Below are 12,829 nucleotides of genomic sequence, written 5' to 3'. Positions count from 1 at the left end.
AGGACAGCTCAGATCTGACCTGACTTTTACAAAGTCATTCACTAGTCTCCGAACAGACCACCAGGCTCTGGAAGGGCCTCCTAGTTCAGGAATACCCAACATGCACAGTACCACAACAGACCTGTAACCGTGTACAAGCAAGCATGCAGACCACTGGTGATGTGGTAAGGAAACGTCTGCATATGCTAAAATGGGTCATATGTGGAACTGCTGCATTAAATTTAACTGCACTTAAAGCTCGAGTCTGCACAAAAGACACTAGTATTGGATTTGCACCACCATCTCCTTTTTCTCTTCCTTGGGCAAAGTTGTCCCCTCTTATTTCAGCATTGCAGCTAATTGAGAAGTGAATGTAACATTAGCTATAAGTGTAATTTAAACAGTCAAAAACATTCAGAGGATGCTTCTTGTGACACAAAAGCCAACATCCGTCTGTCAAGTGGGGTTATATTAAAATTTCTACATAATCTTACACACAGAAGTGAACCTTTGTCCTGATCCCAACATCTTGATAACCTTTTTTAATTCCACAACACATGCCAAGCAATCCATCAGTACATCCACAAAATAGATAAGCTGTCCTACATACAGTATCAAGTGTCACTGAAAGTATTCTCTGTTGAATTCTTACAAATAAGAGATAAGAAAAAAAACTCCAAAAAGTTACTAACGTGTGAGAGGTCCAAATAAAACAACATCCAAGGCTTTAAGCTGAAGCTTCTGTCTATGGCTCCGGTCAATTATTTTCAAGTGAGAAATCATGAAAGCATGTTCATTTACTGCTATCCTGTTAATAAGACAAAACATTACCTATTGTACAAGCCATATTCAAAACCAGTCTACGGAAAGAAATACATCAATAGCATTTCCCACAGTTATATATATCATAGTTACCTAATAGAGTTAGAGATATAATACAATGACAGTGGTGCTATAAAAAAAAGCATATCAGCATGTGGCAAAGGAAGAACATCAAATCATTTCCCTTTTCTTTCTGGAATAATCACGAAATAAATCCATTTAGCATAGTTAAAAGTAATGGTACGTTTGCAGACTTGTGACACCAACTGTCTGAAATACAATCATTACTCAAATTTAGCAGTTATGCTCAAGGAAAGGGTTTCTGCAGATAGTTTTTGATGTATACCCATACAATAGATTGGAAGCTGTTCAAAATAAAGTTTGCTACCATACAGAATTGTGTGATCATTGATAAAAGCTTCAACAGCAAGAAACAAAATTAAGACTAAAAGAGTGGCAAGAAGCAGTTATATTTTGAAATATTTTGACAGAAAAAAAAAATGCAGCCAGCTGTTCAAAACTGCAAGGACACTTCCCTCTTCTTGCATTTGATCATATCTTGTTAGACTTTAGGTTCACATAGTTATTCCCACATACAGACTAAAGTAGCAACCTACAGGAAATTATTTGAAACTAATCCAGAAGAAACATTCACCTGGGAAGTGTTGTTCCATTGACATTGCTGTCTCTAAAATTCTTTTCATATTGGGGCAGTTCAACAAATTCTGACAGCCACTGAAGAGTGTCCTCTTGAGTCCAGTTATGAACTGGAAAAAAAAAAATCTGTTTAATTACATTTAAGTTTTTAAAAAAATCAATAGCAAGACATAGAAGACAAGCAGTAGAAAAGCAAGTTACAGTGAGCAAGAGGGTTTAGCCAAATATAATTGCAGAAAAATTAGCATTAACATTCACCAAGGTGTTTCTGGCATTTTGCCTTTTTCATTATATACTTCTCAGAGGAAGCTTAGGCAAACTGTAAACAAACAAGCACAGAACCAATACAAACATTTCTTTATTAAAAATTCCACAGAATAATTTAGTGGCTTGCTTTCGTTTAAATCATGACAGCATCTTGTGACTTTTATCTACTTAAACTGATCTCAGCTTCAATCCTTTTGTCCTTGCTACCCTTGCAGAACTAAACACATCAGCAGGTGCTGTAGCCATTTAAGGCAATGTACCAAGATCTGTCCCAGGATGATGGTTTAAGAATGTGTTTTCACAAGAATCTTCATAGAGGCTCATGCCTACTAACCACAAAATGGGAGCAGAGAAGAGAGGAGATTGAAAGAAAATACTGAAAGACAGCAGAAATTTAACAGGAAAACAATTAAATCTCTCCCAAATATGCCCAAAACAGCTGTATTACATGCAGTAATATTCCCACTAAGAAAAGTTATTTAAATATGTAGAGAACAATCGAAATTTTCCTGTATAACAGCAACAGTCTACCTAACTTTTCATAGCTACAGATGCTCTAAGAAAATAAGGAAACGCTATGCACAGATTTTACACACACACACACAAAAATTATTCACATTTCTGGCCCTTACAGGCCAGCTGCTACAGCTTACAGCTTCACACTGACAAAGTTGAAGGTAAGTTGAAGAGTTGTTCTCTCCATTTATGAAGTCTGCAAAAGTTTGTCTGCACATGAAAGAAAAAGTGACAACCTCCTTCTGGACAGACATATCTTTGCACGAACAAGTATCTTTTTCTTTAAATATTGTTCTCTCTAAAACTACTTGCATGTGACAATGCTGGGCAGAGATTTCTTTAGAAACCTTATCACAAGAACACATCCTCAGTGGTGAATTTTGACAATGATCCCTTAGAGAGAGCTGCTGAAAACTTGACAGGTAAGCTGCAGGCAACAGAAATTTTTTTATGAGTTCAAATTCATATTTCAGTTCACAGTGAAACTGAAATATGGACTTCTAGGTCTCTTGCCTACACTCAGCACAGCTGAAAAATAAGCTTGAACATTTCAGATTTTCATCATTCCAGATAACCAGAGACAAAACACATTTCAGAGACCCACTTACAGCTTTAAAAAATAAACTCACAATACAAACCACTTGTATTCTATCCATATGAATGGCTACACCTCCTTCCCAGCATGCTGTCCCATTTCTTCCTCTGCTTTTGAGCCACAAACTGTTTTCCAGGTATTGATCTTGCAACAGACTCAGTTTGTCATATTACTCTAAGCCTTTATGCAAAATGTCTGGGCTCTATTTGTAAACATATCATGTAGATGTGGTGCTTAGGGACATGGTTTAGTGGTGGACTTGGCAGTGCTAGGTTGGACTCAATGATCTTAAAGGTCTATTTCCAACCTAAATGATTCTATGATTCTATGTTGTGTCCTTTTAAATGACCAGTTTAGCTAAGTATAACCAATACAGACAGTCAACTCTTAATCTGGGATTTCAGAGTCTGAATCTCTGCCCATGCACATATTTCACAATTTATTATGTAAACTAATTCCAGCTTCAGTGCCCGCAAATCCCCAATTTTCCAGGTGGAACCAGACCCTAAACTACCCTGTCCTCCCTTTCCAATGGCACCACAGTGGAGCCCTGGGAGATTGATTTATATTAGTGAAAACATTCAGACTGTTGCTTTTTGTTGAGATCTGCTATCTGCTATATATTGGTAACAAGTACTACTTGACTTGTCTGCAATAAACATATACGTTGGTCATGAGGTCTTATTCTACAACAGCATACAGTACTGAGAAGCAAATTGGCCTTTCTTAAGCAGAAGCAGTTATATCCTACTGAAACATGACACGAGGCAAGTGATATACACCACGTGTACTTAAAGTCAAGCAGATCAGCTGAAATTCATCTCGATCAGCATTGTCAATTAGAATGTGACAGCTCCTACTAATTAGCTGAGGTTGTAACCTTTCCTTATTTTAAACACTCAAAAAGAATACAGTGTTTCAGACAGCGGAGTAGCAACTGACAATTACTTTAAGTTAAATGCATATAGCATTAAAAAGCCTTCCCTCTCACACCTATTTTCACAAATAGATATCTTGAGTAACAAGGATGGCAGCAACATGCCTTGGGCAGGCAGGTGTAGAAGCCACAGTGTTTACACCCCAGTGCAGCACTCAGTCTCTAGACTTGCACCAGATGTTCTATTTCAGATCACAAGTTTAAGAAAGTTTTTTGCCCCCCCCCCTTTTTTTTTTAAAACCACTATAACAACATGCCTGAAGGTGCAGACAGCAAAACTAGCTTCAAACTGTCCCTGTATGAAAGCGGCTCCTTGCCAACCCACGTTAATGGCTGATTAGAAGATCAGGCTATATATCACTTTTTCATGTTATATTTATCATGTAGCACGGTGCTTCAGGGCAGGGAGGCGTGAAGTAAAACATTACAGTGTCAGCCCCACTACTCCTCTGGGCTTCCGACTCCTTTCAGAAATCAAATTACATTTGATAAGAGTATTTCATGGCAAGGAGTGAGTGACAGCCATATGTTAGGCTTAAAGTTGAGAAAAGGCTGACCAGGCAATATAGAAAAAACACAAGATTGTTCTGTATCAAGCACACACAAAGATTCAAAAGTTAGTTTTGTTTTAGCAGGATCTTCAGCAGCAACATCAGCATGAAATATGCTGCCACCAGGAGGCTTTTAAATAGCATGAAAAAGCAAAAAAGAGACGAGTGACCCTGACTATCTTTTCAACAGGTTAACATTACAGCTCTTGTTTCCTCTCACGCAGAAGGGCCAGTCTCCAGTGCTGTACTGGTCCTGCCTGGAACAGCACGCAGCATTATGTAACTCATCCTTGGCCAAGCCCTGCTTGCATGCATTTCCAGTCTCGGGATATTTAAAACCTGAGAGAGCGAACAACTAAGAAAGTGCAAGGCAACTGTAACATCTTTGTGGTATGCAGTTTAGTCCCAGCTGCTGCAAGAACACTTGTGCAACATTACCTCAGAATACAACAGGTGATCACACATACAAACATAAAGCCATTTTTTATCTTTTTCCCCCTAATTAATAAAGTACCAGGCTTTAGGTCACCTTCTACTTTCCACAGAAAATGAAAAAGAGTCAAAGAAAAAAAAAAAATAATACACACACACAAGGCTGGGGAGAAACTTTTTTTGTATTATAGGGCAGTCTACAGGACATAATATACATTAAGGGTCAAATATGCCATAATGGTAAAGAAAAACTGCCTTTTTTTTTTTTAAGGCAGTTTGTAAAAAACTAGTTTTTGGTAGGACTCAGATTAGCCTGACAACAGCAAACCATTCATGAACACCAGATTTGACCACCACAGTTTTACTTTGCTACAAAATCAAGTCCCAAGGGACAATGCTACATCACCAAGAATGCAGCACCCTACCTATTCACCAAGACAGGTCAGAGAACTACCCAGATGAAGACCCCTGCACTGATTTTACAGACTCCCTTACTATTGAGACTAAATACCTATTATCTCTCTTCAGACAGCAAATTCACATGATCTTAGCCCATTAGAGGGGCAAGAAAAGAGAAGGCAGACATCCTTGACACACAGAACTTTCAAAGATAATTGTACAAAGGCTGGTATTCAGACATCAAAACAAATGTTCATCTGTCACCTTTGCTGCACTCATAACTACCACCTCTTCAAGGCCCTTGCAGAAAAAAGTACTGAAGATGCACCTTTGATTTTTAACCCAACACCACCTACTTAGCTTGATACTTTAGAATAGCTGGTAGGCTCTGTATATGTGTAAATACTGCTTGGTTAGAAAGAACAGTCAAAGCAAATACCACACAACAAGTATATACCGCCATTTACATTTAAAGAACACACACACAATAACAGAAGTCAGAGGACTTTCAGAAAGCAGTGTTTTCTATGCTTTAAACAGCTGCGCTAGTTCCTAGCCATTCCTCTAAACGGAGCTCTCTCTGTAGAATTAGATTGAGATTAAAAAATCTAAATGGTCACAAAAAGCATAAATAACATCAACTAAACTAAACTAAGTGACAGTCTTGTTTTGTACTAAAGGACTCACTGAAACTGTATGGCAACACAGCAACAATAGGCTAGATGCTGATTTAAGCTACAATACGATTCCTTCCATGCAGGTAAAGCCTATAGCAACCTTGAAATGCCTTTGATTTGCACCAGTACAGAGCATGTCTTAAGGATTCCGCACCAGGAGGAGATACCAAAAGCCTGCTCTGTGCCAGAAATATTAAAAAGTAATATTCTGAAGCTGCTTCTTTTATTAGGCAATTTTTAAAGCTCTGAATGGAGCCAATCCTCAGGTTCCATTCACTGTATAAGGTACTTCTCAAGCAATTACTTAAAAATAACCTTTGTTTTTCTTAATCATAAAAGGCGACACCAAACAGCAATGGCACGGTTCCTATACCATAAACAGTGTTTTCACTTTCTTCCCTCAAATCTTCTCTGTCTCACATCACCAATATCTTAAACAGAAAGCAACTTTAAGCTATTTGACAAATAGTCAAGACAAACATCCACATAAAGCAAGCTTTACGGGAAGGAATGGGTAATTCTACTCAGCATAAACTAAGCAGCTGGATAAGCACTAATGGGCACTGTCAAGGGCACTATTTAGAGCTTGTAATTCTCACACAGATACCTCAACAGACTACTTAACGAAGTTTCAAATTACTGATACCGTCATTTACACTACTTTCCACCCTCTCGTTTAATGCTGTCAAATCCCATTAAACTGGCACTATACTATACTAGCAGCACATAAGAAACAAGTCAAAATTCCTAAAACATCTAGAAGGGAAAAGCAGTATTTTCCATGTTTCCCAATACTGAATGAAAATAGTTTATTATTTGAGAGGCTTCATGCTTTCTAACAGCCACCAGACCACTGTTAACACTGCTTGGGAGTCTCATTCTAAGGGCCTCCCTGTGGTGCACCTTTAGTTTCCTCAACAGGATGCACAGTAAAGCTGTTATAAGCAGACACATAAGACCAGACATTCCTCTAACAACCTTTTGAGTCTTACTCACAATGATCACTACGTTCAAGAAACCTGAAACAATGATATACACAATACACAAATTAGATACTTCTGATATCACTATAGCCTAAACTTTTGAAGAGTTACTTTTAAGTTAGACAAACAATTGTAGGGAGATAATTTTCTCTGATAATTTAGTTGCAATATTTTCACTTAACAAGATCTTTACTGAATAAGCATTTACAGGATATTTGAAGAGATGAGGCTAAAAATCGCTGGTTAAAACAGATATTTACTACACAGCAAACACTTAATCAATACATTATCTCAGTATGCACTTAAATGACTTCCTACACCAGCAGAATGAACGAATGGCGTGTTCCTAGTTTCATTCCTCTTTTGTTCCTACTTTTAGTTGTATGACTAATACCAACTTTTAGATCTTTATATGCTCACCATTAGCACACCACCTTCTCAATGCTGCGAGCAGAGGGAAGTCTTTTTCTCCTAACAACTGTAACATTCTGGACTTCTGGAAATTTCTTTTTTTTTAATCACTACATCCTGGAACATATTTGGCAATGAACGCTGTACTGCTCATTAAGTAGTCTTTTGGCATTTCGAGTATCTGGCTCAACTTATTTCGTTCAAATCGAAGTGGGGGAGGGATGCTGGTGTTGACTTCTCAGTCCATTTTCCTGTATACCAAGTTTAAGAAGGTTTTCCAAAATGCTTTGGACTAATTCTAGCTCTTTGTAGCCCAAAGAAAGTTTACATCAAAATGGAAGCACACTGGACTTTCCACTTAATACAATGTATAATAAATGTTTAAAAACAGCTTGACAGCAGCCCTTAGGGTTTACTAAATTAAAAACATGCTTGTCTGGAATTCAGCACATGCAACAGTCACCTTCATAAATTACAACCTCATACTGACAAGGGTGTAAGCTAGCTTAGTTTACTTACAATACACCCAGCACATCAAGAGGCAATTAACACTAGCTGGACTGAATGAGTTTTTAGTCAGGTTTATGTAGACCTATAAATAACAGTACCAAAACAGATTCATGAAGATGCTGTAAAAGAGGTCATCCATTCATGACTCTAAACAACTTGGTGGAAAAATTGTTGAATTACTTCTATTTCAATAACCACCATCATTTTTAGCTGCTCTTCTTTACCTACCTTCAGATGTTTTCCAGCGTCTCCACAGATCCTCAATGGTTATATGTTTGTCTTCTCTGTGCAGGTGACTGTGTTTATTAGAGGCATCCTTGTATTGCATGTCTTCCCTTAGGAACTGAAGAAAAGGGAAAACAACATCTTAAATGCCAAAATAGCAATTTCTAGACAGAAACTACGAGGAAATCAGGCAGAGGAGAATCTTTACTATCTCTTCCCCATGCAAGCAGCACACAATTCATGTAAGCTGACTACATCAAACACTGGGAAAGCAAGTTAAACACTCTTACAGGATTTTATTTTCACAACGATTCAATCCTAGAAAAACTGAAGGCGCAGTTGGTAGTATAGTAGGTTTAACAACATTATTAGTATGCCTTTAGATTTACAGTGATTACAAGAATGCATTACACAAGTCATACTGCATACTTCTCTATTCTGAGTACGTTTAACCAACTTCACCTCCTTGAAGATAAGACCACATAAGATTTGAAAATGTGCCGGTCCTTTATAGGTGAGTAATACCTGAATCCTGCTGTACCAGTTAAATGCAACTGCTTGAGGGATGAGAGAAAGGTGTTGACTAAGTATTACTAACATCTTTTGATTAGACAACAAAAATTTGACTTCTGTTTCATCAAATTAAAAAACAGAAGTCATCTTAGGGCCAATTTTCTTCTTGCTAATTATTCCTCGGTGGTTACACTCCAAGCACAGAAGCATTACACAAAGCTGTTTCATTTGCAGTAATTAATAGGAAGCCTATGTCAAAATACCACACTTTTCTTCTTTATCAACATGATAAAAAGGAAGATCCTGCAATCACAGCATATATTGCAGTGTTGTATCAGTATTTCACAAGTCACTACAAATGGGTTCTCCAAATACATACAAGGAAAAAAAAAAGCATGGAACTGTAAAACCCATTTTATTTTTATTTCACACAGGCCTAGAGAAGTTGGAATACTGGTTAGCAAAACTACCTCCCATTAACAGTGGAAACCCTTCATAGATATCAGTCCCTAAAAGCACAGCACGAGCAGTCTCTATGGGTGGAGACCTGAGTACCAGAAAGCTAACATGAGAGCTAAGTAATCTTTCACAGTAGGTTGTTTGCTTTCTTCAGTTTCTGAAGGATAAGCTGCTCAAAAGAAAAATGGCTATAGATAGTCATGACAGTCAAAAACCAGCTTTTTATGTGGCTGGTCATGTCATCACCACTTCACGCAGAGGTGAGGAAGAAGGCCAAGCAATGCACTGCAGAAGACCTCACTTAAAATTTAGTCCTGGTAATTTATCTGCGGAGCTTCCTGCATAGGCCCCATTTCTAAGAAATCTAGAGATGACATCATTCAAGAAAGTGCAGCAGGAGAAACTGAAAAGTAGTCGATGTTAAACTATAATATTAACTCTTAATAAAAAGAGACAGTGTATTATAGCAGAAATATGCAAGAAAAATCTAACACTTATCATTTTCCCCTTATTAAAAACTTCATTCTTACTAGGAAGTAAGGGAGTCTAAAAATATGGGAAGAGATTCTAGTTTCTCCTCTAACTGCTAGACTTGGGATAAAGTACTAGTTGCCTTCCCTAATCCAATCATAAATCCATACATGTCTTTTGGTTCCAAGTACAGATTGGATGCAAACCCTCTCTCATTCATCTACCACTTAAACTTTTTTGATTGTCAGACATTAGCTTTCCAAAGCCTTTTGATTCCTAAAATAGTTCCATTTAGCCCATACAAACTGCATGAGCATTTTTAACTACTCTTCCCTATGTGTACAAGAAAGGCATAAATACAGATATATATATATATACACACACATATAAACATGAGAAATACAGGAGAAATTTATGAAATATATGAGAACAATTGAAAATAGCAGCCTGTTGGGGCAGAGTCACAGAACTTCTGAAACACCATGGACCAGCAACTGTAAAAAGCTACAATAAGCACAGAAAAGGACTGATTGCTGTAACTACATGCAAATGTAAAAATATCTGCTGCATAACCTCTGTTGCATATTCCATAGTCCAAGTGTGAACTCTGAGTACTTCCCAAATTGGCATAACTACCATGAAGCTGGCAATTTCCACAGCTAACACGCAACGTGCAAAGGCGGATTATCTTATTCATTCCCACTCCATGTTTATTAAGGAGTAAACTGAAGAAAAGGAACCAAAGAATAAGAAAACAAAAAAAATCTTATCCACTGATGTCTCTAAGCCCTTCCCGATTAAAGTACAGTCTCACAGTTGGAGCAGCAGAAAAGAACTGATGTTTGCCCACCTCACCTTTTCCCTTCAGACTGCAAGTACCTGCTATCAACTACCATCCCCAATGTGTCTTTTGGGAACTTGTGAAAAACGTACTAAAAAGACAAAGAAAAATATATTATAGGTCCTTCCCTGTAAAGACTATCTCCCTTCCTATGGGGGTTAAGGTACATGTTAACACTCACTCTTCAGCTTTTAGTGACTGGTGATGCACTGCCCTTGGAGACTCCAGATGTCAACTGTGGACAATTGTTTTAAAAACAAACGTTGCAGGCCTTTCTGAAGAGGAACAGAATGGAGTATATGCTGTATGTAAAGGTTTCAGCACATTTTGATTCTCCTCAGCTAAAACTCATACCTCAGATCAGTTTTGCTCACAAGAAATAAACTTGCTTCTACTTTTACTGCTAGTTGTCCACAAAGGTTGTAAAATACTTTAGGATAAGAACATTTGAATAGTTACAGGTGCCATCAAGGAAAATCCAAATTGCAGTTAACAATACTACATACAGGGTTACGAATAAAGAAGAGAAGGAAGATGCCAGCTGTTACACAGAAAACCTTCAAGGTGTTACATCTCACCCCAAAGCACTATAAGGTACTATAAGAAAGTGCTCTGATTTTAAAAATGGGATGGACACAGGTAACCTTAGACCCCAGATAAACAATGCAAACAGCAGCTCCTGGAAAACTTGCCGCATTTCATGTCGTTCTGCTACGGAGCCCGCAGAGGGAGCAAGAGTTAAGAGATGAATTCCCGTTCTGGGCACACTGCTGGAACACGACCGGCTATGCTAACGAGTTGAGGGAAAAAAACGAAAAGCCTGATTTCAAATTTCATCACAAATACAGAAAACAAATCCAAGTTCGATGCACAAGATTTCCTTGGAGAAGAGGACGACAGCAGAAAAGATCTGGTTTATACTGAAAAACTGTTTAGAGTATTTGACTAAGGGACTGACAACACACAAACTTGTAAGCAGTTTGCATTTAGTAATCAGTACACAGTTACTCCTCAGAGGGAGAGATTATGCGTTTATGAAAACTTCTTCAAGAAGAGAAAAGAGACCCTCTTCTGTTCAATCCTACCCACATCGCTCCCAGATCTTGTGAGAATACCCACGATGCCTCCTCAGTGAGGTTCTTTAACACCGGTTGGTCACAACGGTAAAGTTACAGTCTGCATAGATAGAAAGAGGCTGTCATGTTTCAAAGAATGAATGCATTTACTAATGAAGAGATTATGACATCAAACATCTTTCTTTTGTTTAAAAGATCTTTGTTTCAAAACTGGCCTAATATGGAAGTTCTCCTTTAAGAAAAGGAATGGTGTCCTAAACTGAAGAAAGCCATAAAAACAGAACAACTCTGGTAAAAAGAGAGGATTTTTCTGTTCCTTGTCATGGCAGCTAATCTCTCTTCTGTTACCCTGGTCATTAAGTACACAAAGAAAAGGTTAGAAAAATAACTCTAAATAGGGAGGTTAAAAGAATAAGCTCTAACAAAAAACATCTAAGGATTATCTTAGCCAACATAATTACTCAAGAGGGAGAAGGCCTTTTAAGACTACAAAGTTGAAACCACGAAAGCAGCAGATAAGTTACCTAAAAACTCTGTGTGAAACAAAAAAAATCATTTGTCAAAGTAGTTACTTCAAAAACAAGTAGAGAGTAAGAAAACACCACACCTAGACTCAAAACTGGAGGGTTGATCCCAAAAGTACCCTAACAACTGTGCCTCTACAAAGATTCACATCCCAAAGCCCAAGGTTCAGCAGGAAACCTTCTCCTCCCTGGAGGGGACAGGACTTGTGGACCCCTGCAAAAGAGTTACAAGGTAAGGTATGCCACAACCTTCCTTCTTCTTCAGAAAGCTTTTAGTACTGTAACATTCACCAAAACCCAGTCAACTCGTAACCAAAAAACTAACCTGAAGCAAGAACCACCAAAAAAAAGAAATTCCGACCCTTCCAAAAGACGAAGAAAGACACACCAAAATCCAATACTGGTTTGACATGGAGAGAGCACTTACAAACTAAAGCCACATGCAACTATACAAAAAGTTACAACGTGTTAAAATATGGAAGTTGCAAGAGATGCTTGCTCCTTGAGGAGCAAATGAACAATTGCATACTTTTTGAAATCTCAGTGGAAAAGTAAAATTAACCACACTCACTAACTGCAGAAGGAAGTACTCATATGCTATGTTTATATTTTGTTCTGGGTGAAGGCTCAAGTTTACGATTTTCAGTTTCACCAACTTAAAATAGACCCTCTAACTGACAAGTTTACTTTAAGAGCAATTAGTAACATCTCCTGGTTAAGTATTACCGTCTTCCTTGAGCATCTGTTCCTTAAACAATGTTACTTCCTTCAGTTTTATTCCTTCAAAAGAAAACCTGCAAGAGGTACAACTTCAGTTTTCCTATAATCCTGCCTTCAGATACAGCTGGTTGCTGTTAGACAGCCTTTTAGTACATTCCCTCCCATCTACTGCTACCAGGCTCATTGCAGCTATTGGAACGTCACACTTACTAAGTTATGACGGCAAATGTGCTTTTAAAAGGCAACATACTATGGTTCAAGTAT

The 12,829-nt window shown here is 37.9% G+C and overlaps 1 protein-coding gene across 4 annotated transcripts in view; it reads right to left on the bottom strand.

Moving 5' to 3' along the window:
- Positions 1-12,829, bottom strand: part of STIM2 (stromal interaction molecule 2) — a 69,797-nt gene that overhangs the window by 10,291 nt on the left and 46,677 nt on the right. For all 4 annotated transcript variants that reach the window (XM_087736798.1, XM_087736800.1, XM_087736801.1 and 1 more), the window contains 3 exons: positions 7,965-8,079; positions 1,457-1,568; positions 672-787 (listed from right to left, as the gene is read on the bottom strand). In XM_087736798.1, coding sequence (XP_087592924.1) covers positions 672-787; positions 1,457-1,568; positions 7,965-8,079 — 343 coding nt within the window. The remainder of the gene's footprint in view (positions 1-671; positions 788-1,456; positions 1,569-7,964; positions 8,080-12,829) is intronic.

Source organism: Nipponia nippon, unplaced genomic scaffold (genome assembly GCF_047370975.1).
Source record: "Nipponia nippon isolate SJK-2023a ecotype South Korea unplaced genomic scaffold, ASM4737097v1 scaffold_6, whole genome shotgun sequence".
NCBI lineage: Eukaryota > Metazoa > Chordata > Aves > Pelecaniformes > Threskiornithidae > Nipponia > Nipponia nippon.
This window is presented reverse-complemented; position numbering and strand designations above follow the sequence as displayed.